A 25,142-nucleotide genomic window follows, 5' to 3' on the forward strand; every position below is an offset into this window, starting at 1 on the left:
GATTTATGTGGGGAAGTTCGCATTACTTGTGGAGAACAGGTTATTACTGGGACAGAATCCAGGAATACCGGTAATGGTAAAGTTAGCTGCCCGCCAATACAAAACTGAAATACTGTTGAAAATGGCACTAAACCCAAAACAAACATTCATAAGGACGTACCAGATCTTGAGAAAGGGTAATGTTTTACTCTTTTTCCAGGAAATTTCTAAAATATTTTCTGTACTTATAGTTGCACACCATGCACTGGTGGTTGATTGATCTACCTCAGGAATGGGCGGAAGGTTCAAGCCCGACTGGGATCCGTTTTGATGTTGGTGGGCTGCAAGTTAGGTAAAGAAAGATTAACAACTGCCTGCCTGCCTGCCTGCCTGGTGCCTGGTGTTAGATGAAAGGATTCTATAGGTTGCACATTGCAAAGATGTCTCATTATTCAAAATGTCTTCACGCTTTCATCAGATGACATTACAGTAAAACAAATTTTGTATACTCTTTACAGCCTGACGATAATGGTACATTCACCTTAGAGGCTGGCATCAACCAGATCTACACGCTGAGTACCGTAGACACTGCTGACAAGGGCAATTACCCTACACCACCTGACCCAAAACCTTTCCCGCTGCCATATATGGACAACTTTAATGGTGCGTAACTATGTACCAGTACTTCTTTAGCTGACTTTCATGGCATTTGAATTGTTAAGAATAGTTAGTTATCCAGTTAGATATGCTGAATTTTGGAAGACATGTTTTGGCTTGAGAAATGGGATTTTACATGACTGCCTACAACATAGGTGCTAATTTGTTCTTGATTGAAAGGTTTTTTACTAGGCTATTTTAAATGTTTGAAATGGTAGAGCTTTAGCTATCACCCTTTTTCATTCAGTGTGGTCGTTGTTGTGTGTGTCGCAAAAGTTTCGTATGTTAGCAGGTTTCTCAAAAACTACACGGCCATACTATAAGGTGACCTTACAGTACAAGTTACATGACAAAAACTTCAGTTTTTTCAAAATTATGCCCCTTTTGTACTTGGATTTTTTGGTTAAAGTTTTGCATGATAGAAGGTTTCTCCAAATACTTTCAAATTGTACACATGTCTTTGACATCGTAAGATGCCCTATCAGGAAAAGACACTTCATTTTATTATTGTCAAAATTATAGCCCATTTTTCAACATAGAAATTTTATGAAAGTAATGCATTTAAGCCAATATCTCAAATACTACTTGATCATGAACTACTGTATTGAATTCTTTCAGACCATTCATAAGACCTTGATATCTTAAAATAACCATTCTGAACCAGTTCCCTTAAATCTTTAACTTGCTGTTTACAAATTATTTCCATTTATTTCATTTAAAAACTTGTTGTACAACTTTAATGTAAGCTGTTATGTGGAAGGATGTCTAATAGTCGAGGGTGCTACAATTAGACAGCTCTTGTTTTATTACTGATCATGCATTAGCACATTCTGTAGTAAACATTACTACTGAAATAGTGTTTCAGCCATTTCTAAATTAATTATGTACAAATAGATATGTTTATTGTTAATTTAACATGAAATATTATGTCCTCAGTAAACATGTTTCTATTCTGAAACTATGTTTTGGATATATAGATATTGCATTTTCAAACTTGTTCCACTCTATGATATTAACTCAGCTTGGCTGATTTTGATGGTGTTTTGAAGTCATGACTGACTAATTTCGAAATCTTATTAAGACTGATAGCATCTTAGGATTCAAGCCAGTTGACTGTTATTTTATAGCAGAATTACAATGTTGATATTGATGAACTTGGTAATATATTCACTGATGATATTAATGACTTTGAATTTAAAGAAGGAATTGGTATATTGAAAAAATGATCATTAACCTGATCTAGTCTTTAATTCTGCTGATGATTTTGTGTTAAAATACTGAATTACAGATGTAGTGGAGCACCAGGAACCATACTTTGTGGCTCCGATGTCCGGCTCGTTTGAGGTTATAACATCCCCCGGATCTAGCAATAAAGTTTTACGTCAGATGCCGATACTAAAACCAGTTGATTGGTGCGAAACTGAAAACTTTACACTGGCTTTGATCGGCAATATATCATGGTATGTAATATTTATGATAAGAAATGTTATGCTGTGGTTAGGGTACTAAAACTTTACAGAGAAATTTATTAGTTGAGCCGCACGATGAGAAAACCAACATAGTGCGTTTGCAACCAGCATGGATCCAGACCAGCCTGCGCATCCGTGCATCTGGTCAGGATCCATGCTGTTCACTTTCATTTCAAAGCCTATTGCAGTTAGAAAAACTGTTAGCGAACAGCATGGATCTTGACCAGTCTGCACGGATGCGCAGGCTGGTCTGGATCCATGGTGGTCGCAAATGCGCTATGTTGGTTTTCTCATGACGCGGCTCAGTTTATTATTACTGTGAAATCATTTAGTTCTTTTGGGCATAAAATTTTGTGTTTTGTTAAAAACTGCTTTTTTCTTGGGGATATGAATTTGTTGATTTTTTGGTCTTCTGAAAATAAAACCGATGGCGATTTTATTTGTTTGTTGATATTGTCGCAATCGTGAAATCCATGAAAAAAGTCTGCTATGAATACTGATGATTTCACAGTATATATTTTATATTGATAGTTTAAAAAATCCTACAGCTATGCTCAGTGACTGCCTCCATGACTTCTCAGTCTTCTGGCAAGTGCGGAATTACCATGATCTTTAGGTTAGGAGGTTGAAGCCCTCGCTGTAAACAACGGTCATATGTTCAGAGTAATTTTTATATTGATTACCCTTTGTAGTCTAACTTACTGACTTTTTGATTCACCCAATGGGGAATGTTTTTTTCTCTTGAATTGTGGCTTTATTCTGCAAGATAAAAATATAAACTATGTTCAAGCGTAGTTGGAATTATTTTGATTTCTAAAATATCTTTTAAATTTTATAATGTGAATTTTATGGTCAAAATTTTTTTTTCAGTAAATATCTGTATTTCTTGCTTGGCAGAGTAGACATTAGACCAATGCAGATAAAACTTACTGATGGTGATTGAAAAATGTCAGGCTCCAAGGTTATGTAACTTATCTGAGAATACAACCTTGCCTTCGGCCAATTTAACCCTTATCATGCTGGACACGATTGATTCTGCCTTTGCGACCAGTGTAGATCATGATCAGCCTGCACATCTATGCAGTCTGATCATGATCTGCACTGTTTGCCATTAAGTCAGTATCTTTTTGGTAAGCACCCCTTTTAATAGTTAATGGTACTGTCCAAATTGAAAGATGGATAAGTTCATTATAGAAATTTAGCAGGGTAAGGGCTGATTTAAAAAAAAAAATGTGATTGGAAACAGCCAATCAGACACTGAAGTTATTAGACTGCTTTACATCCTTCGGCTCAGCAGCAAGTAGAATTGAATAGAGAAGCTCACTGAAATGGATTGATTTTCAGTTTACATAAAAGAATCATAAGTAATGGGGGGCCTCTGTGGCCGAGTAGTTATTTTTAGCATGACTATTCAAAGAATAGGGGAGCTATCCTACTCGCCCCGGCATCAGTGTGAGTGTGAGCGTCACATAAATGTTAAAGTTTGCGTACCACCCGGAATATTTTCAAAGTCCATTGAGATGTTGCTTTCATATTTTGCATACTTGTTTACTATCATGACCCCAGTCTGTAAAAAGGAGGAGGCAACTCTATCAAGCATTTTGACTGAATTATGGCCCCTTTTCGACTTAGAATATGCTTATTGTAATGTTAAAGTTTTACTCATTGCTCATAATTATTATACTATCAAGCACTGAGAATAGTCCAGTGCACTGTCCACTGACAGCTCTTGTTGCTGACTTACAGTCACTTGCCCTTCACCATGTGGGTTCGAGCCTAGCTTGGGGCATTGAATTCTTCATGTGAGGCAGCAGCTGCTTACAGAAGGTTGGCGGTTCTACCCAGGTGCCCGCTCATGATGAAATAATGCACAGAGGGGCACCTGGGGTCATCCTCCACCATCAAAGCTGGATAGTTGTGATATGACCTTTACCTGTGTCAGTGCTATGTTAAACCCGACAAAAAACAAAAACTTATGTAATGGACATCACTTTATTTTCTTTTACAGGACAGATATCTATGTGGAGACATCTTTCTCAATTGATATGCCAAATGCCACAGAGGGTGTTTTTCTTGCACAGAGGATCAACAGTGGGGGATGCTATACTGTGGGTGGACAGGGGTTTCTCTTCTTTGTGTTTCCCAAGAATGCCACTTATGAATTCTGGGGAGATTCAAGTAAGTTAGTTGTTAATAATCTATTAACTTAAGATAGAGCTCACTTTCAATATTTCAGAAGGGACTGGTCTTCAGATTTTGGCTTTGAACTTGAAGTTTAGTCATATTATGAACATTAGAACAGTTCTTGTATCTTAACTATCTTAAAAATGCCAGATCACGAAAAAAAACCAACCCAGGTCATCGTGCAAAAAAATTTGCCTGCAGACTTGACCAATACACTTTGAAGGGATACCTACTTAAGATTAATTTATAATTAAGACAGTTTAATCCACAAAATAAAATCATAATGAACGACTACCACCTTGGGACCACCCCGACTTGTTGGCTGACGAAGCGTCTGCTTAAGGTGCGGGAGTTTGTTGTTAAAAATGGTGCCAGTAGCTCACTTGCTTAACACATGCATTCGGCATTTAAAGGGAAACTGGCTTCTTTGATACCCTCATGAGGATAGAAACAGTCAAGAATGATGTCTTTAAAAGTGATAAATATAAGTTGTAGAACTTGCTTCACAGTCAACTTAAAAATAAAATAGTATTCAAGGACTGAAGGTAACACACATTTTATCTTAAGAAATTTAAATCCCTAAAACTTTGTCCTGAGGACAAATTTAGGGCCAATGAAATTAAATGATTTCACAGTATACATTGATTCAAACAAGTACGTTATCCAATTTGCAGTGATAATGTAGAGAACAGATATGTACAGTGTAAATAATTGAATAAGAAAACTACAACAAAATTACATTATGTATACCTTTTTTACAGGGAGGGCAACTCTTTTAGGTTTTGGTCCTGCACCAAGCTTGAAAGCTAATGGCTTCAATAAACTAGGTCTAAAAGTCAAGGTGAGTTTGTTTATTTGCTTTGGGTTTTTTTTTAAGGTAGTAATATACCTTAACATTTGTATGTGCGCATGCCCAATCGGAAGCTAATATGACGATTAACGAAAACGTTTACAACAAACTAAATGTGAGAAAATACATAACCATGGAAACACGAGCCCTGCGACATATACATGTTAAGCTTATATTAGAAAGCTAACTCGCATACTAGTAAATTTATCAACTAAGCAGACTTTTATGGATAACAACAGTGAACTTGAAATACATGGAAAAGTAATAAATCTCAATTTCCTTCTTCTTTCAATATAATATACATTTTGTACCTTTGTAGGGTCATGTACTTCAAACCTGGATAAAAATTGTACTTGAAGGGACAGAGATTGTAGTAGCTAAAATATTAAATTACATGAAATACAATAACTTGCTACGGTTCAACTAATTTGAATTTACCCTGGTAACAAAGTATACTACCTCCTTTTTGCCATTTTTCAACAGTGTTTCAGTTATAAGTTAACCTGAGCAGATTCAGTATTGGTTACCTGTGTATGAGCCGCGCCATGTGAAAACCAACATAGTGTTTTTAGGCGCTGGTCCAACCAGCCTGACAATCCGCCAGTCTGGTAGATCATGGTGTGTAACAGATTCTCTATGCATTATGGCTTGACAGTAAACAGCAATGGAATTTCTGACCAGACTGCGCGGATGCGCAGGCTGGTCTGGATCCATGCTTCTCCCAAAGCCACTATGTTGATTTTCTCATGGCGCGGCTCATATACACATAGTCTCTATAAGTAACTAATCCCCCAACATGGATCAGGTGTGGGAACAGAATGATCTGAGAGGCATTATTACTAGGCAGTCACCACAGAAAATGTAAATATTTCTTGGAGATTTGTAAGTCTGTCAGTACGTTGGTACATTTACCTGTTGCCTACCTAAAAAAGTATTTGACATTGGCTTATTAAACTTCATAGGATTGTTATTCAGTATGTGAAGTTGGTTATGTGACTTTGCCCTTTACCTCAGGTTATATAAATTATATCTTTATTTCAGGGTGGATTTGCTGAAGGGTATGTAAATGGTCAGCTGGTATTTGGTGTGAGGATGCCAGAAAAACCGGAAAGTGGATTTCCAGCTTTCGGTACCGCCGGATTCGGTCGAGCGGACTTCGACTATATCATGATAACAGAATCTTGAGGAAACCAGTCAATATAGTTTATATATTTTTATAGGTTTATATATTTGATAGGCTTTTATATCTCAAGTTGGACCAGTGTTTATATATATCTACAGAGAAAAGGGCTGAGGTACATTTAGGATGGTGCTTATTGACCCTAAAGAATGAGAGATAATTCCGTGTAAAGAAAATGTTAATGGTAAAAAAGTATTTACTATAATTTAAAAGATTATATATCCACAATGCAGTTTGATTGCTTAATAAAATTCTTTGTTCTTTTAGATTCATACCTTGCATATTGTATATTATGAAATATCATTAAGGTTTTTTCTCTTAAGAGCCTTTTTCACCCCCAAATATGTATCTAGTCACATACACCCATTTATTCAAAATATGGTCTATTTAGTTTATTAGCTCACCGTCTGGCGTCCATCCACACTTTCCTTTAAACAACATCTCCTTCTTAACCACAAGGCCAATTTTGATGAACTTCACAGGGATGTTCCTTGTATGGTCTTCTTTGATGGAGGGCACACTAAACTCAGGTCAGCGATGTAGGGCCATCATGGCCCTCTTGTACTGTTTTATTTTAGCTGGTTTGGGATGAAATTTTTAACCTTATTTGAGTCACTTTTAAATTAGAAGGGGCCTCCGTGGCCGAGTGGTTAGAGTCGTTGACTTCAAACCATTTGCCCCTCATCGATGTGGGTTCGAAACCTCATTTGGGGCATAGAATTCTTCACGTGAGGAAGCCATCCAGCTGGCTTACGGAAGGTCAGTGGTTCTACCTAGGTGCCCGCTCGTGATGAAATGTGCACGGAGAGGCACCTGGGGTCATCCTCCACCATTAAAGCTGGAAAGTCACCATATGACCTAAATATAATTTAAATTAGAATCATCCAGTTTTGGTGTCATATGAGAATGTGTGGTCATGACCCCAGTGGGGCTCAAACCCATAACCCTGGATTTAGTGGCTAACACCTTAACCACAAGACCACCACTCCCTTTGTGATTTCTTTGATATATTATATGTCGGTAAATTATTTGTTTCATCATGGAAAATGTTGTGAAAATTATCAGGGAATTGTGTATACTGTAAAACCATTATTATTTGTGAGGGACCTGATTTTCATGGTTGTTGGCCCAGTCTGCAAAAACAAATCCCAAATAAGATATGAACATTCCATTTAATTTATGCTGTTACAGTTTAGAATCCAAAGTTTTCATTTTCGATAGAAATGATTTTTATTTTTTGGAAACCATGGTATTTTTTTCATTCAAAAATAGATATTTTACAGTAGCTGTTTTAGTTGTTAGCCTCCTGTAGAAATTTTAATGAATTGTTAAAATTCTTTTTTGTTCTTAAGGCTGCATAATTATTGAAATTGTTTCATGTTTTTGATTAAGGTATTAGAGCACTAATAGTAATGTGTACAAAATGGCCTTTGCTTGGTATATTCTGAAAGGAAACCGTGTTTTGCACTATTTTGCAATTTTTAAACAACTTTCACCGTGCCATTTTTTTTATAAATTGTGTATAACTTATGGTATCTCCTCAAGCTCAAGTACAGACAAATTTCAAAGTGATAGCCACTATCCAAAACATTTGCAGAGAACTCATTTTACCATTAATTGTAATAAAAGAAACATCAAACTATTGTTAAACAATTATAAAACACAAAATAAAAATGTCAATATCATTTTTTCTATGGTGCCTCAAGTAAACGGATTTAATGAGACAGAATTCATACTTCAACATTGAAAAAATAAGGTCGAATGCTGTGTTTCTGTTTTGAGTTTTGCTTACTCCATTTAAAAATAACCTTAGGCCAGACGTAAAGCCTACCTAAATTTCTTCCACAATATATAATCTAAGAGTCAAAGCAAAATAGAGAACTTTCACCATGTGTAACTCAATATTTTTAAAGATGTGTAACTCTACCCCTTCTGTTTAAGTAGTAAATTCACTTTGAACACCAAGAAATCACTTATCAGATTTATCTTTTTCCATTTTTGTACAAAAAATCAATAATAAGTCTTGAAAGGTGTAAAAACTTACTAGAAAAAAAGGAAAATAAGGGAAAAAAAATTTGGTCCCAGTAGGGCTTGAACCTACGCCCCCCTAAGAATTTCTGTCAAAGTAGGTTTATGGTTGGAATTGAATACTCTTCAAAAAGGAGGTTCTCTATTAGTGATCTAATACCTTAAGGTTAAAGGTCAGTAATTGAAATCCTTCTTTGTTTCATATAAAAAACGACAACTTCAGGTCGTCTTTACTTATCTTTAGAGAACATCACTTTTTCCTACACCTATTTTTCATGAAAGTTCTATCACAAATTAACGGAAAAATGAAAAGAAAATAGGGGGTTATGTAGTTCCTAGTGAAATGCCAGTCAGTTGTAGTCTGCTACCCTAAAAATGGCGCATATTTACTCTCGTCCGCGCAGTAAACACCTACTTCCGGTTTCGATCTGCAAAACTTGCCATGTGGGGTGTATGAACATGAAAACCGTCTCATTTCATGTAGAATGTCTTCTAGTAGTGAAAAACGGTGATTAAAGCACTCGTTCTACATGAATTTGCGCAAAAAATGGGAAAATTAGGATCTATTTATTATGGACTTCTTTCGACTACACCACGGAAGCACATTTTCGACCGAATTACTGACCTTATTCCTTAAGTGAAATAAATGAAAAAGCAATTTTTATTCCAAATCAAATATAGAAGTGAAATAAATATTGTTTTCCCAATTTTTAAGCCTGTTATGCATGAGTATTATTTATTGCTTACTATTTATGATTTGATCTACGAGATCTGTAGTAAAGACCTTTTTCATGTTTTTTGGCTTTATTTTAATACTTGTTCAAATGAAGTTGTTCCAGTTATTAAATGATATCTAGTCTGTTTAGATATGTTAAAGTTAAAATTAGCAAGTTTGGCATTGTTTTGTCAAATACTTTCCAACATACATATTTGTATTTTTATATATATCTTTTCCTTCCTGAAGTGAAAAGTTATAATTATCTAGTGTGTATGTGTAGCATGCATCCAGGTTCATGTAAATTTTTGTATGTTTAATTGTTATGAAAATTCTCTCATTCATAAGCATCTGTAGAGTGTAGACTATATAAACAGGGATGTGCAGTCAGTTTTAGTTATAACTCTTAGTAGGGTTATAAACTGGGAAACTTTATACTGCAATAGCCACATGGTGACAAAATGGTGTAGAAAAGAAGGAATTTTGCTGTACTTTATTTTATTCTCATGAGTTTTTAAATTTCAGAAACATTGATAAAATGCTGCATGCCGATGATGCCTCATAAAGGTTTATTAAATTTACACAGTGTCTTGGTTTTACAAACATATCACATTCCATTCTTTTCTGTGATATAAGTTTATGTCTTTGTCAATAGAAATTCTAGTACATAATTTTTGAAGTGAATACATTTTTAGTTCGATTATTAGAAGAATAGTGAGAGCTGCTGCTCAAGTCAGCGTCACATCAGGTTGTTTATGACAAATTCTATTGAATCAGTTACATAAGTCTTGACAAGTTATTGCCCTTGTTTTAATTTAGAAATGTTTTAACAGTTGAGTGTGCTGTCTTACAGACAGCCGTTGTTCAGATATGGTTTTAATTGCTAATTTTTTTTTTTACAGACTTAGATACTATTTGGCAAATAATAAAGTAAGTGAAATGCTAAATTCGATATTCTTCATCATTTCAGAAGAGTCTTACATGCTTTACTGCTTTCAAAGCATTGTTTCAATAATTGAGCCATGCCGTGGGAAAACCAACATAGTGGGTATGCGACCAGCATGGATCCAGACCAGCCTGCGCATCCGCGCAGTCTGGTCAGGATCCATGCTGTTCGCTAATAGTTTCTCCAATTCCAATAGGCTTTAAAAGCGAACAGCATGGAGCCTGACCAGACTGCGCGGATGCGCAGGCTGGTCTGGATCCATGGTGGTCGCATACCCACTATGTTGGTTTTCTCATGGCACGGCTCATATGAAGATTGAAAAGTAACATGATTTAACACTAGCTAATATTTTAAGTGTTAATTGTTAAAGATTAAAATAATAATTTTATAAGCTTAGTAGTGAAGAGCAGCTTACATACTTTGTCAAAATATAATATAAAAAACTTGAAAAATTATGTTCTTTAATTTCATTCTAACTGCTGTGTGTGATTTATACATGTATATGATGAACTAGTGTGAAAGTGATAAAAGTGCCATAAAGTAAGTTTAAATAAATGTAACCATATTATAATATAAAGAATGTTATGAAAATTGCTTTCATTTGTTTTGCCTTTTAGCTCACCTGTCACGTAGTGACAAGGTGAGCTTTGTGATCACCCTTTGTCCATCATTGTCCGTCCGCAATTTCTTGTGAGCATGATAGAGACCACATGGTCTCGGATAACCTGATTGACCACTGGAAGAGCCACTTTGTTAATTTATACCTTGTGAACAAGACAGAAGTGACATTTTACATTCAAATTTTGATTTTAACCACACCTTAACACAACTTAAGTCACAATAAGATCTCAGTTCCTTTCGAAAACCGGCTTGATTCCAGCATGGGTTCTAGTTACTAAAATTTTCTATTTTGGCCCTTTCAGCCATGTAGAGGTTTCATTTATGCTTTGATTTGATACAAACTTGCATAGAATGTTTATCATGATGATCTCTAGGCCAGTTTTGGAACTGGGACATGTGGGGTCAAAAACTTGGTCACAATGTCAAATCAAAGATAAAAGCTCGTTAAAACTCTTGAGGCCACATTTATGACCCTATTTGCATGAAACTTGGTAAGAATGTTTATCTTGATGATTCCTAGGCAAGCTCGAAACTGGGTCATGTGAGGTCTAAAACTAGGTCACCCGCTCAAATCAAAAGAAAAGCTTGTTAACACTAGAGGCCATATTTATTTATGACCCTATCTTCATGAAACTTGGTTTCTTACCATGTTTATCTTGATGATTCCTAGGTCAAGTTCGAAACTGGGTTATGTGGGTCAAAAACTAGGTAACCACTCAAATCAAAGAAAATTTTAAGAGTTTGTTAACACTGGAGGCCACATTTATGGCCCTATCTTCGTGAACTTGGTCATAATGTTTATCATGATGATTCCAAGGTCAGGTTTAACAGGTGAGCGATATAGAGTCATCATGATCCTCTTGTTTCTCATTTGAGCAAACAATGTCCAGCATTATCAATTTTAAAATAGCTGTAATACATATACATTAAAACCATACATATCCGTGCGCTATTCAAGATAGCATTGATGAGCAGGCAGAATTCCACCCGATACCCGCTCGTTGAAAAAGGAAAGGTACACGTAATACCCGTCGTTGAAAAAGGAAAGTTAATGTATATAATCTTGCATATGTCTTCTAATCCCTTCAGTCATTAATCAAACGATTACTCCATGCCAAAGCTTTTATTGTGCTTTGAATTAGTAATAGAATAAATTCTTGTGTTACTGAATGGCCGAGACCTAGCGATACTGTATTATAGCTCTGGTTAATGTTACATTGACTTTGGAATCGAGGTGGAGTTTGTGAGAGCAGATATCAAACTTCATATTAAACCACCATAAGGTCAATTTTCAAGGCCACTAATATTTAGAGCAAGAACAGTTTGGATATGTGAAGAAATCGCTTGTGCTAACCCCAGAACATAATTGTAGCTTGTTCATTGAAATATCCCCACTGACGTTGTAGTTAGGTAAAAGGCAAAGGTCAAGGCAAACGGTGCTGTTTCCTTATATCAGTATGTGCAATTCTGTGTTGTAGGTGTATTATCGACTGGCCTTCGAATCGGATAAAAAACTGAATTCTAATTTTCTGACTCCTGTCCAAAGAATCGTGCCGAACGTCTATGCACGTCTTGCATACTCGATCTGTATTGATCATCAGTCGTGACGTAGTTTGATCACGAGTAGCTTGGCCGTATTAGATGTTTAGACTTCAGATTCTTTGATAGCTTATCAATATCAGTCTTGCTGTTTGGAACATGTTATACATGTTGGAATACAGTATCTATGCATCATGAAATTGGCCAGACCTGGCTATCAAAGTACATGTATATTTGAGCATGATTTCTTTAAGTTACATGAAAGACTATAAATAGTTTTTGCCAAAATAGATCTCAAGTGCGATATGGCGGCCGTAAAAAGTCTCCTTGGATTCTTAGTGTTATTTTTTCTAGTCCTTCGAGATCGTGATCTTATTGGGTTTGTTTAACAGAATTCCGCTCATGCATTACCTCACATGGCTAATTTGCACAGACTCGACCAAACAAAAAAAAAACAAGCAATATGCTTGCTTTCTAAGGTTTTAATAGGAAACTACGAAAGATTCACTATGACTAAAATGGGGAGGAATCTCAAAAGAGTTTTAAGAATATAACAACACTTAATTATTTCGGTGTATAATTTATTTAACGTATAACAACTAAAATGTAGTAAAGAGCTTAACAAACGCCTAATAATTTTAAGTTCTATATATACATTTTCCATTGGTCAATAATCAACTTTTCATGAATAGTTACATAATAACACTAAATATTTTATCACAGTGCTTGGGTTACTTTCAGCAAACATTACTGCATAAATATTGAAACTACCACAGGAAATGCATTTAAGTATATGGCATCTTTAAACGTTATTTATGTATATATATATTTAATATAATTTCCCAGCAAGTATAAATACTCTGGAATTTATTAAATTATTTCCGTCTTTCTGAAAAATTAAAAATGTAGTAACTAATATTTTTTATTATATACAAATGATTAGTCACTTATAAAAGGTTATTACTTGTGCATAAAATTAACAAAATCCGGATTTTGCCGATTCTTTTATCCCGTTTCGCTAGCTCCAATAACGGTTTAACGGTATTATCGATGAAAGGAAATTTTAAAAATGCCATGCTGTAAGAATCTTTCGCTGGTTGAAGGTACTGATGGAAATATTTGACTCGAGGGCCGAGTTACCGCAAAACAGTTACCCGGGAGCCAGATACGTTCAATCCGCATCCAACTATTGCCAGGGTTTTTTTTCTTGCATACCGTATTCTTCAATTAATAGAGTGAATAAAATAAAAACGAATGATTTTCTTTTAAGCGCTGTTCATTATTGATCACAAATAACAGCACAAGAGGCATCTTACACCCCGGGCGTAAGACATAACCAAAAGCACGCAAAAATCGTGCCTGGAATCATCAAGAATGATATATATCGCGCTCTAGGACCATGTTCCTGGCATCAGTGTCATGTGGCAACTACTTTTATGACATGCATGTAAAGCATGCAATTATGGCAACCCTTCATTGACACATGAGGAGCTATAGAGGTTCCACAGGCCATGCGCAGATCCTGTACAATGCTAAATCCATTCCTAAATTGTTTTAACAAAATAATGAAATATGTGCTTAAATCTAATATTACAGAACACTAAAACTGTTTTTTGTTTGTCCAGAAGATAACTGCTACATTAACAACAAATTGTATCATACTCTTCTTCCATGTACCTCTAGCTTGTAGAAAGAGGAGGCCGCAGTGCCGCGTTGTTAAGGTCACACTTGACCCTCATCTCTAGATTCGAAATCTCGCCGAGGATATAGAATGCTATCAAGTGCTTGCTTTACGGAAGGATTCATGTTTCGTACTTGTAATTTATTCGCAGTTACCGCAATTGATCGGACATTGCTGGGACATTCAAGACTGCTGTGATACTTCGATTTTATGGTTAAAATGATTGTCTTCATCAATATTTAAAATGAAAGCGACCGAAACTGCAGCGATGTACATGGACAGATATGCCTTAATTAAATTTCAATGTCGTCTTGGAACAGCGTACATCAGAGCCCGTTATAAACTGACGCTTTTCATATGATCTACTGGTAATCATCGGACAGTACAGAAAAAAACTTTACAGCTCATTCCATATTTTTCACAAAATATTATCGTTAAGCCGGAATGATTGTCGTAAGTTTTAGTAATAATATTAGTCAACTGAAATAACATTAATTCATGAAATATGTAATCTAGTGGGAAAAACTTAAAAGTTTAAAGCCGATGGTATCCAGACGTCTATACATAAATACACGTAAGACGACTTCTCAAAGCGAATCCCAAGACAATACAGTTGTTTTAATTTCATAATACCTTAAATCGCCGATCGATAGATTGTGCTATATGGCCGATCTGTATTCAACGAGTTATCTGGACTGAAGTAAAAGCTTGAAAACAACAACAACACGTAGAAATTCTTACTTTTTATATGAAACTATGGAATTTATATCAAGCATCCTATAATGATCTTTACTTTTGAGTGCCCTTCTTAATCAGCAACTGCTTTTCAGTAAAAAGGAAAATAAAATCTGGAACTGGTACGACTTAGATTCTGTGCGGATACGAAGACAGATATGAAGATCGGAAGGTTGATCCCCTTCCCGCTTTATTCCGGGCATTATCATAAGAACGGATATGCCTGTCGTATTTAAAGTCCATGTCGTCCTCGAAAGAGTAGTCGCTGTCACGGTCGGCGGAAAGAGGTCGGAACGTGTTGTAGGCGGCGACTGAGGAGGCGAGTTTGTTCCGAGCGGCCATTAGGACATCTTCTGTTGTAGGGGTTGCGGGGCTATGGGATCCGAGCAGGTCGGACGGCATGTCAGAGCTATGACTGTTTCCATTGGCAGTGTCTCGAACCGGCAGTTCTGTAAAACCTGAAATATGAAATCTATGCATAACACATTATCAGAAAAACATACCTCTAATCACAGGTGGTCTGGCACATTTAAGGAAAATTCTGTCAGAGATTTATTTAATGAACAAAAAGACCCATTACATAGAGTTAGATCCCTGTTAGAAATGTATGACTTATCATTTTTATGAATTTTTGTAATTTATCCCATTTAATATGAAATATGATATATAAAATGAAAGTATTCAAAAAGTGGACTATTAAACGGTAAGTTTTAAAATAAAGTGATTCGTGATACACTTACATATACTGTCGTGATTTACATAGCAAATAACGCATGGAAGTTCCATGCATTGACAACATTAATATGGTACTGAGTTTATAATCAAACATGACTGACTTATTTCACTGCCAGGTGCTCCTTCAAACATCGGGAAAGTTTCAAAATAGTATCTTGAATTTAACAAATCAACTACGCATAGGCGAAGGTTTTCTCTGGTTTTATTTCGTTTTGTTTTGTACAAAAAAGAAAAACAAAGGGAGGAAGACTCTATATATGCTTTTGAAGGCGAGGAAAATATCAAACGTATAAGTCAAGTGTCGCAGAAGGCACAGCTACCACAGGAGCTCGAGGTCGGAAACGCAGATTTTTCTGCCTTATCCGGCCTTTATGTATTGACAGAGCTTACGGCCTTTACGAATATGATCAAATTTTCCATAATCTCAACTTTTAAGAATTACTCACAAACTCGGTATTTTTAGTATACCCGAGTTTGTGAGTAATTTTTAAAAGTTGAGATTATGGAAAATTTGATCATATTCGTAAAGGCCGTAAGCTCTGTCAATACATAAAGGCCGGATAACGTTTCCGACCTCGAGCTCCTGTGACAGCTACTAGTAGTCCAATACCAGTACTGTGATTGATACATTACTTGAAAACAAACTGATGATTATTTTTTAATCGAGTCAATTGTCGGCCATTTTAAAGGTCAATGTCTAGCTACACATCACTGCTTGTTACAAGCATATCTGATAGACTAGTGTATTTATTCAGTCGGTGTTACTTTTCTTTGTATGTGCCGATGTTACTTACTAGAATGGCTTGATTCGGTTTCTTTCTTTGGCGATGACGTCTTTTGAGGCGTCACCGTTTTAGTTCTGCGCAGGCGCTGAAGTTCATCTTCCTGTCGACATACCGTGTTCTTCGCCGACTCAAGTTCGCTCTTCAGTTTTGCGCACAGTGCCAAAGCGCCTTTCGCAACGAATGTGGCAGGGACAACTTGGGTATCAAACGCCCGCTTTAGCGTAGCCTCTCCAAGTAGATTAAAGTTCACAGTTTCCATCAGTTCGGTGCGCTGATCGTCACTTAATTTTTCCTTTTCTGTAAGAAAAACATCATCATGTCAAATTAAATATTGTCATGCGGGCATAGGTAAAGCCCATAGAGAATCAACAGATTGGCGTACATGACATTGAAGTTTTAAGTGCCAACCTATGTAATAGGTGACTTTATTAAATGAATCCTTACATAAATCACCGGGCAATAGTTCATGCTATTGATCGGTTTACAGCTCAAAATCAAATTTTGCTGGGATAAAGTTAAAACTTGAACACAATTAAGATGAACAGATATTTCTGATATTATAAATTACTCATTGACTTGCTTGCCGGTCAATAGTCAAAACTATCGCCAAAGGTCCAATAAGTGAATAATGACGAATGACAAACATGAAGAGGAACACTGAGTAGACATTTCCTATTAGGTGTAAACAGTCCTGTTATAGGAAATACCTTTTTGAGAAAACTTGGTCTATTTTAAAAAAGAATAGAGCATATCGAAAATTAAGCAATTTAAAACAACATGAAGAAATTTGTATGGAAATCATGCGGTCCAAGATGATTATGACAGTTTTATGGTCGATATATGAAGAAAAAAATGTTTCTGCGTTTAATAGCAAACATACATGTATAACGAATATTTAGGGGTTGGGGAAGAAAAAAGCGAAGTATTTTAGAGCTCAGTTCTTTCACTAAAGTACAATAAACTTTAAAAAATGTGGACGTAAAATAGCAAAATCATCGTTACAATGGCAATTTTGTTTTATTCGCAGTTTTAGTAAAATTACAATAACTTTTATAATATATTATCGTGGACTATTATAAATGATTTGATGTCTGGTTGTTCAGTTGTCATTCATGTATTATCGAACCTGTCTCTTACCGGGCTGATTTAGATTTAACAGCATTGTTGAGAGGCGTCCAAGATTTTAGATAAATTTTGTTTTATGCTGATATCGACAATTTTATTGTTTTATTGTGTTTTGGTAATAAAGATTGTATCGTGTTGTCGTCAAAATTTGACTTGGCTTTTATTAGTAGTAGTAATTAAATACGATTCTTCAGCGGAGGAGGTTTTGACTTATACGCACCACACCTTTTATTAAGCAAAGGTGTAATGTCATTTTGATATTCATACTCAGTGTCAGACGAGCTATTAATATTTCTTTAAAACGTGCACACTTAATTGTGTAACACGCAATGGAATAGTGCCATTAGCTTAAATAATTCAGATTTTTGCACTTGTTTCAAATATTTCGTCTGCAGCAAATCGCTTTGTTTAAAACTTTTGTGCATAAATGATCTTCAGAAACACGGTGGTTGCACAAATATACACCGTGCCCGGCCTATAATTCTGCCATCCATCAAATGTGAATTTGAAATTACTTCGCATGCAAGGACGACGTGTCGAGCGTAAGACCAAGACCCCTAGCTCCAAGGTCAAGGTCACACTTGGAAGTCAAAAGTTAAAGGGGTCTATGTCATATCCCGTCCGTAAGTCTGCCATCCACCAAGAGATTTTGTAGTTACTTGGCACAAATGTTTTCCATAATGTTGTAAAGACTTGTCGTGCACAAGACCCAGACCACTGGCTCCAAGGTCAAGGTCACACTTGGAATTCAAAAGTAAACAGAGTCTGTTTCCTGCTAAGCCTACAATTCTGCCGTTCATTAAGGGGTTTCAAAATTACTTGGCACAACTTCTCTTTATAATGAAATGATGTGTCATGTGCAAGACATACTCTTACTAGAAAGGTCAAGGTCACACTCTGATATCAAATATTGTAGGCAATTTCTCTTTTCCAGTCAATTTCTTTGCTATGCCTGGATGAATTTATAAACACTCACCATTACAAAACGAGGTATTGCATGCAAGTAGGTCTGTGATCTTTTTGTCCAGGTTGTATCTTTGTATGCAAGGACAGATGTTAAAACAACTTTGCATAGTTACTTATTATTACAAGACGACGATGTATCAGGTCTAGATATCTTATTCAAAGGTCAAGGTCGCCCAAGTAATAATTCTTGTTGGTACAAGAATTTACCAATTATATGATAAAGTACAATGCGTGTATGTGTTTTTTTTATTTTACCATCAATTTAAAAAACAAAATTATATCATATCTAAGGTAAAATGATTCGTACTGATGAAAATATAAAAACAAGCAATTAACATTGTAAAACTTTGTAGATTTCCAGAATTCAAACCCAGACAGCATTTTTCTGGTTGCAATACTAGGTATTTATGCAGCTGAGATATGCAAAGCAAGTCTACGCATGCATTGACTTACACTGGTATTAAAATACTATTAACTTCGCTGGTGTGCAGTTTGAAAAAAAATGTTTGATTAGTACCATATAACAAGATACTAATACTTGAAAGTAATCACCAATCATAGATTTTAAAATCACCACTTACATGATATATATGACTCTTATGGTAGATTTTAAATAGACACTTTTAATATATTGCTTTTTGACTTTTAGAGGACTTTGTATTGGTTTGAAATAATTATGTTCTGTGAAAAACGCCCATAGCCAGGACTAGTTTGTTACAATTTCTTGTTTTAAAAAAAGTATGTAAAATGGACGCCTCTCTATCAAATTTTGGCGATCGTAATAATGATGTAAGCTAAAACAGTGTAGAATCAATAAAACGTTAACTTGTTCGGGGTCAAATATATTTTATGGTATATTTAAAAACATTCTTCTGTTTTTAAGTGGTGTTGATTTTTATAAGTCTGTAACTGTTATTGTCTGTTTGAAAACGTATGTGCAGTTGCTATTTTCTATCAATTTTAACAATTTCCTCTACGCAAATAGTAATATATCATACACGACAAGTTTGAATACCTGAAACATTTAAACTATTTTTGGATTCTATCTAACATAGACTTGTTTTTATCGCTGACAATGTTCTTGATTTATTTATTGATTAACCATTTTTTATAGTTTTAATCGAATTTTAATCTTCGTATTGACTTACAGTTATGTATATTAATCAATGACAACTCAGATATCACATAAATGTTTAATTGGTTGTTATTAATTACATTAATAGATAAAATGAGCCGCACCATGAGAAAACCAACATAGTAGATTTGCGACCAGCATGGATCCAGACCAGCCTGCGCATCCGCACAGTCTGGTCAGGATCCATGCTGTTCGCTTTCAAAGCCTATTGCAATTAGAGAAACCGTTAGCGAACAGCATGGATCCTGACCAGACTGGTCGCAAAGCCACAATGTTGGTTTTCCCATGGTGCGGCTCAAATGTAGTTGATTGACATGGTAATGAATAAGCATGTTACTTGATGACATGGAAATTTCCTGTGGGAAAAAGTATATACGTCTGAATGGCAGGAATTAAAAAAATACGATAAGTTCTGTTAATTCACAGATTAAGATATTATAAATGTAATGTTACATTATTAGTATACAATTATTAATAAAACTTTCATGGGAGATTAAAATAATACATTGCAATAAACAATAAAAGAAAATATGATATGCCGTTCTAACTTGTGTAACTTCCTATTTCAAAACGGCCTTTTTTTGTAAAAATAAGAATTCGTTACAGCAGCTTATTATTAGACATTTTCATAAAAGTTTAACGTCCACGGTGAAGTTCTGTTGAAGGCAATTCGGTTGGCTATTGAACTTAAACCGTCACTTTAAAGTAACCTTACAACATATTACTGTATTTAATGAAAAGACAGAATAGATAAAAGAGTAACATATAAACACAAGGTTTTGAACACACGAATGTCAAGTTAGTACTGCAAGATAAATGGGTGTTACAGAATGTGTAGATACGAAATTCTGAAGAAAGTCACACCATGGTCCAAACCAACGCAAATATTTTAATGTATTACACACGCATATTTGAATGAGAATTCTGTAACCCGCGGTCGTTAAAACTAGTCTACCAAATGTTTATAGCATATATAAGAAAGATATTGAACAGTTTTTCGAAGGTCGTACATACCGTTTACCCATAATAAGATAAAATATTCCCCTACAATAAAAAGAAAGGTTTTTATATATACGCTGGTTTCCATATTATTCAAATAGATATATAATAAGCGTCAATTAAGTTAGGAAGCAACATGCACTAGTTTCAGTCATTAATGATTTTAAGAATGGTTACTGTGTACAGTGAGATTTTTTTCTAAAATATTGTTTTAAAATGTTTATGCGTTTTTTATAATGAAACGTTTGTACTTATTTAAAACACTCACCAGCTGTAAGAACATATTCTAATATTCCATACAAAGAATCGTGGGATTTCCTGGAATCGGGTGGACCGGAAGTCACAAGGGTTTTATACGTTTCGGCCGTAAGCACACCTTTTCGCGCCATTTCATTCATGTAATTTTCAACTAATTGACACGCTTTTTGTCCCTGACTTGCGTCGCCATTACATGATTCTGATACAATATCTTTTAAAACGGACGGTGATATTATGCACAGGTCGTCGGCAGACAGACTATTCAGACGATCACCCGCAACTCTTACAAGAGTTCTTCTGCATTTGCATCCGTGAAGAGTTGCGAATTTTAAAGCTTTTGTAACCCAGTCTGTTGTGACACATTCCTCACTAAATGCTTCTTCCGGTAATTCGTTCAAAATGGCGTCGAAAACCTTTCCAGTATCAGATTTTTTCTTGGACTTAACACCGGATTTACTTTCTTTAACATCATGATCACTGTGCGACGATCTTGAACCTTTCAGACCAGGTTTCGAGTCGATTGTATCTGCTTTCTTGTGGTCAATCCCTTTCTCTTCTGCGTCAGCCTTTTCAACGAAAGCGGTTACATATTTAGTAACAATTTCAGCCAAAACATTATTTTTGACTCCTTTATTTCTTGCAAGAATTAACAGTTTGACAAGCCAAGGAACTGGCAATCCTAACAACAGTCTAATGCTCTCATCACTTCTATCAGATCCTTTCTTTGAAAATGTTGGGCTGCTGAATTTAGTTGGTGGCTTTAACCAACACTCAACAAGGGCATCGTTGCATAGAGAAACAATTTCTGCTTTTTCTGCAACAGCAGACGCCGACATACACGACAATAGGAGTGATGCAATGGCTGACGTAGATCTAGACATCTTAGCTGAGGTAATTGTATCTTGTAAAAACTTTTCAGAAACTTCCGCCAGGTTCCCGGAACCAGTCATCTGCAAAACTTCTGAAGCGCATCTTATATGTACAACGTTAGTTTTTGTTAAATCTACTTTCATATTGTAACAAAAGTCAGCAACCACCCCGAAAGCCTCTGGTCCTCCAGGAAACTCCTTTAGTTCCACCCTATTACAATCAGTTCCCGGGCTTTTAGCCAGAGCACAGAAGAAATCAGACTTGGCATAGAGTGGGAATTTATGGAGCCTGAACTCTGTTTCGTCTACGACAACCGTTATATCGGACAACTCCCCAGTCTGTCGGAACTTTGAAAAATTCATGACTTTTACCTCGAATTGTACTACTTTTATGAATATTTCCACGGATTTACAAAGCGTTTCAGTTATTAACGTAATATCCCAATCATAACATGCTGGAAAATCAAATGCTCCCCATACGAGATTGAAAAGTCCAAAGCACGAGTATTACATGTTGAAATATTCTTAAAATCTGATCACATTAACTTTTCCTTTTAAAGTGTTATGAAGTGTTGTCCTGCAAATCGTTACCGCTACATAAATGTTTCAAAATGTTTAAATATCTTTCTGTACGTGTTTCAACATTTCTCCACAAGTCAATATAAGATTCTACTTCGCTCTTTTGTCAATAAGACCTTGAATTGTAAACATTGACGACCTAGGACTTAATAACCAGATCGATTATATTTGCATTCCAATCTCTAATTCATTGGCTAGCCAAGAGTAACGTAGATGAAAGTGTTTTTTAAACTCCGGAAATAAACACAGTTTTCTTGAAATTCAAAATAAATATACAACATTAAATTAATTAATTAGAAAAAAGTTTCCATCAGTTATTCTTCAACAAGTGTAATCTATCACACAAAATCATTCTTTGAGGCAGTTTTATCAATCTTTTCGCGACCTGCTTCTATCACATTAAAATCAATATCATTAAAATCCATTGCATTAAGTACTATTATAATTTTGTGTATCCTTTTAAAACAAACTTTAACACAAATGATTTATTTCATGAAACAACGCCTTTTAAACTTCAATATTACCATCAATAAAATTGTTAAAAGGTATCTCTATGCGTTCAATATAAATTTAGCAAAGCTGTTTAAAATGTAAACGTATGATATTGGCAAGTTATATTGGTTCGTTAATGTAAACCCCTTATCGGGCTGTATTGATAAATTGTACCTACACTCTACCGACTATAGATATTTTTTCGTTCAGGTTCAAACTTGATACTGCCGCCACTGCGCTTATTTTAATCTTTTCCCGCGTATATCAAAGGAAGACTTAATGTTTTTTTTTCTTCTTTTTCTCCAATTTTGTTTTTCTTATTTTCATTTTTAATTTATTTCCACACTCATTTAAAAAAAAACTAGTTTTACTCTCAGGCAGATTTATTCGGATATGTAGAACGTGAGCCCTAACAAAGTCCGTTTTGGTTTACTTCTTTCGATTATTGGGGCACAAAGTTGATGTGTGAAGATTCGACTTCAGTTCGATTGTATGAATTATATTTTTATGTATTAGAAAGATACTTTATACATTATGACACTTAAAAATGTTCTAGGAATTTAAAGGATGGAATACGAATGAAATACGCCCTTCAATTTATTAATTATAAATAAAGAGCTGACCTACGTATCTTCAGGTCCCGGCAGTAGAATCAGTGTACACTAAATGACAAAAAGAAAGCCTCCTTGATCGAGTGGGAAAAGACACTGAATTCAAATCACTTGCCCCTCACCTCAGATGGTAAAAGCTTGGGGTGTAAAATTCTTTCATGCGAGGAAGTGGTGCTACAAAAATGCACGTCAGTGCCTGAAATAATGTAATGATCGTAAATGCACGCGGGGTCTTTTTTCGCCATCAAAACCGGGAAAGTCGCCATAATGACCTAATATTTCCGTGTGACTCTAACCGCAACAAAACAACAACATAGAAATAACAGCTAGCATTGCGTGAAAAAAAAAACACCATTTGTACTGAGTTACAGTATGATGTTATTTGAAATGGTTGAAAAAAAGAAAATAATTGTGATTTAGCTTATACTAGTTTTATTTGTTTGGTGTAAGAGTATAAATAAAGTTATATGTACATGTACCTTGGTCAGCTAACCTAGAGCATGTCTCTCTTAGACTCCGTACCCATATTTATCTACTCTGTACAAGTAAATTTATGGCTATTTATAATTACAGACTTGAACAAAAGGCTAAGGTTGAAAACCTTAGACGCACTGTCTGTATTCAGTCTTTATGGAGCCACACCCTACACCGCCCAGGGTTAGAGCTCTGAAGTTGCGTTCTCCGCCTACTGCGCTAACCAGCACAGCCCGGTGCTCGATAAGCTTGGTACCTTCGGAAACAATGCTTAACAAAATATCGACCTTGCTACAAATAACGAAACAAACGTCCAAGACTTTTAATACATGTCATAAACACATGCCATTCTTTGAAGACTTCGTGAAAACGTTTTGATATTTTTTCCAAGCCAAATATCACACATAACAATGCCTATCATTTCGTTTCATGATTTATATATATTTTTGACAAGCATATGTATTCTACAAAAGCCATAAGAAAGTATTTGGTTTTTGGAGGATACTCGGAATTAGAAGTTTGGGCGTTTATATCTATTGCACAGTCCACCCAAATAGTTCAACAGGGAGAGCGCCTATCTGCGGATCACTGGGTCGTGAGTTCGACCTCCACCTCCACCCCTTTCCCCACTCCATGCGAAGTGCATGTTGTCAGTGCCGATTAAATAGAAGACATTGTGTTTGAAGTCATTTCGTTCTCCACCTCAAATTCATATGGAGAAATTGGCGGCTCCTTGCGAAATACAGGTAAGTACTGGATCAGAACCCAGGAACTCTGGTTAATCTGACTGCCCGTCGTCACGTAACTGAATTACCGTTGAGAAACGGCGCTATACCCAAACATAATCATATCTGCTCCTTGATAATTGATTGAAGACAGTTCGTCATCTACCTATGGTTTACATGTATGTAAGGAAATGGTTTGTTATTGAACAGCGACTGCACTTCTTCATGTTTGACGTACAGCTGTACTTTAAAATGAGATTGTATTTACAATGATTCAATGTTTACTAACAAATAGCATATCAAAGGAAGCCGACATGATCAGTAGTATCTATTTATTTATTAATGATTCACCTATACACGTCGTATCTATTCAGATATATCAATGATATACCTTTGACATTCAATCGATATCTTTAAAACAAATCTGTATCAAGATGTTCTACATTGTCTGATGAAACTTAGTACGCTAGACACATAAAGGAAGGCAGATATTTGATATTTCTATACATGTATGTGAACGGCAAAGAGGGCCTATTCACACTGCGGACTAGGTTTTGACAGACGCTGTCTAAAACAAAGTAATAATAGCTTTTGACTGATTGAAGACGAAAATTTACACAATGACACATCCATAGGCGAACCAAGGTCCCGACCCCCTGATTGTTATGGCATGACCCAGGAGGTTGATTCATACATGATGAATACATTATAGATCAACATGAAACAAAACACAAACTGTATACATTGAGGTCAAAAGAGAGCCCCCTGCAATTTAATTAAAGGGAATAAGTATAATAAAATCATG

General features: G+C 35.6%; 2 protein-coding genes across 11 annotated transcripts in view; one reads left to right on the forward strand and one right to left on the reverse strand.

The window, feature by feature from the left end:
- LOC123546698 (galactocerebrosidase-like) overlaps positions 1 to 10,601 on the forward strand; it is a 49,132-nt gene extending 38,531 nt beyond the window's left edge. For 8 of the 9 annotated variants that reach the window (XM_045333183.2, XM_045333186.2, XM_045333184.2 and 5 more), the window contains 5 exons: positions 498 to 642; positions 1,925 to 2,096; positions 4,114 to 4,283; positions 5,051 to 5,130; positions 6,181 to 10,601. In XM_045333183.2, coding sequence (XP_045189118.2) covers positions 498 to 642; positions 1,925 to 2,096; positions 4,114 to 4,283; positions 5,051 to 5,130; positions 6,181 to 6,324 — 711 coding nt within the window. In that variant the 3' untranslated portion in view covers positions 6,325 to 10,601. The remainder of the gene's footprint in view (positions 1 to 497; positions 643 to 1,924; positions 2,097 to 4,113; positions 4,284 to 5,050; positions 5,131 to 6,180) is intronic. The other variant, XR_008372353.1, reaches the window with a different exon arrangement.
- A 2,131-nt stretch (positions 10,602 to 12,732) lies between these two features.
- On the reverse strand, positions 12,733 to 22,637 carry LOC123546700 (uncharacterized). 2 transcript variants are annotated; one of them, XM_045333187.2, is made up of 4 exons: positions 20,598 to 22,637; positions 20,345 to 20,374; positions 16,114 to 16,401; positions 12,733 to 15,042 (listed from the first exon to the last, which is right to left on the reverse strand). In XM_045333187.2, exons 1-4 carry the CDS (start codon positions 21,817 to 21,819, stop codon positions 14,714 to 14,716), a joined length of 1,869 nt encoding a protein of 622 aa, XP_045189122.2. In that variant the 5' UTR covers positions 21,820 to 22,637; the 3' UTR covers positions 12,733 to 14,713. The 2 variants fall into 2 exon arrangements, with proteins under 2 accessions (XP_045189122.2, XP_045189123.2); XM_045333188.2 differs by lacking the exon at positions 20,345 to 20,374 and having other exon boundaries at positions 20,598 to 22,635.
- Positions 22,638 to 25,142: the final 2,505 nt, after the last annotated feature.

Source organism: Mercenaria mercenaria, chromosome 9 (assembly GCF_021730395.1).
Source record: "Mercenaria mercenaria strain notata chromosome 9, MADL_Memer_1, whole genome shotgun sequence".
Classification (NCBI taxonomy): domain Eukaryota; kingdom Metazoa; phylum Mollusca; class Bivalvia; order Venerida; family Veneridae; genus Mercenaria; species Mercenaria mercenaria.

What these genes read in the sequence shown, in the direction of transcription:
- LOC123546700 (XM_045333187.2), bottom strand. Translation starts at nt 21,819, where the DNA reads ATGAATTTTTCAAAGTTCCGACAGACTGGGGAGTTGTCCGATATAACG. An exon ending in AGAATATGTTCTTACAGCTG is followed by an intron (nt 20,375 to 20,597) that starts GTGAGTGTTTTA and finishes TTTTTATTGTAG; the next exon opens with GGGAATATTTTATCTTATTA. An exon ending in TATCTTATTATGGGTAAACG is followed by an intron (nt 16,402 to 20,344) that starts GTATGTACGACC and finishes TTTTTCTTACAG; the next exon opens with AAAAGGAAAAATTAAGTGAC.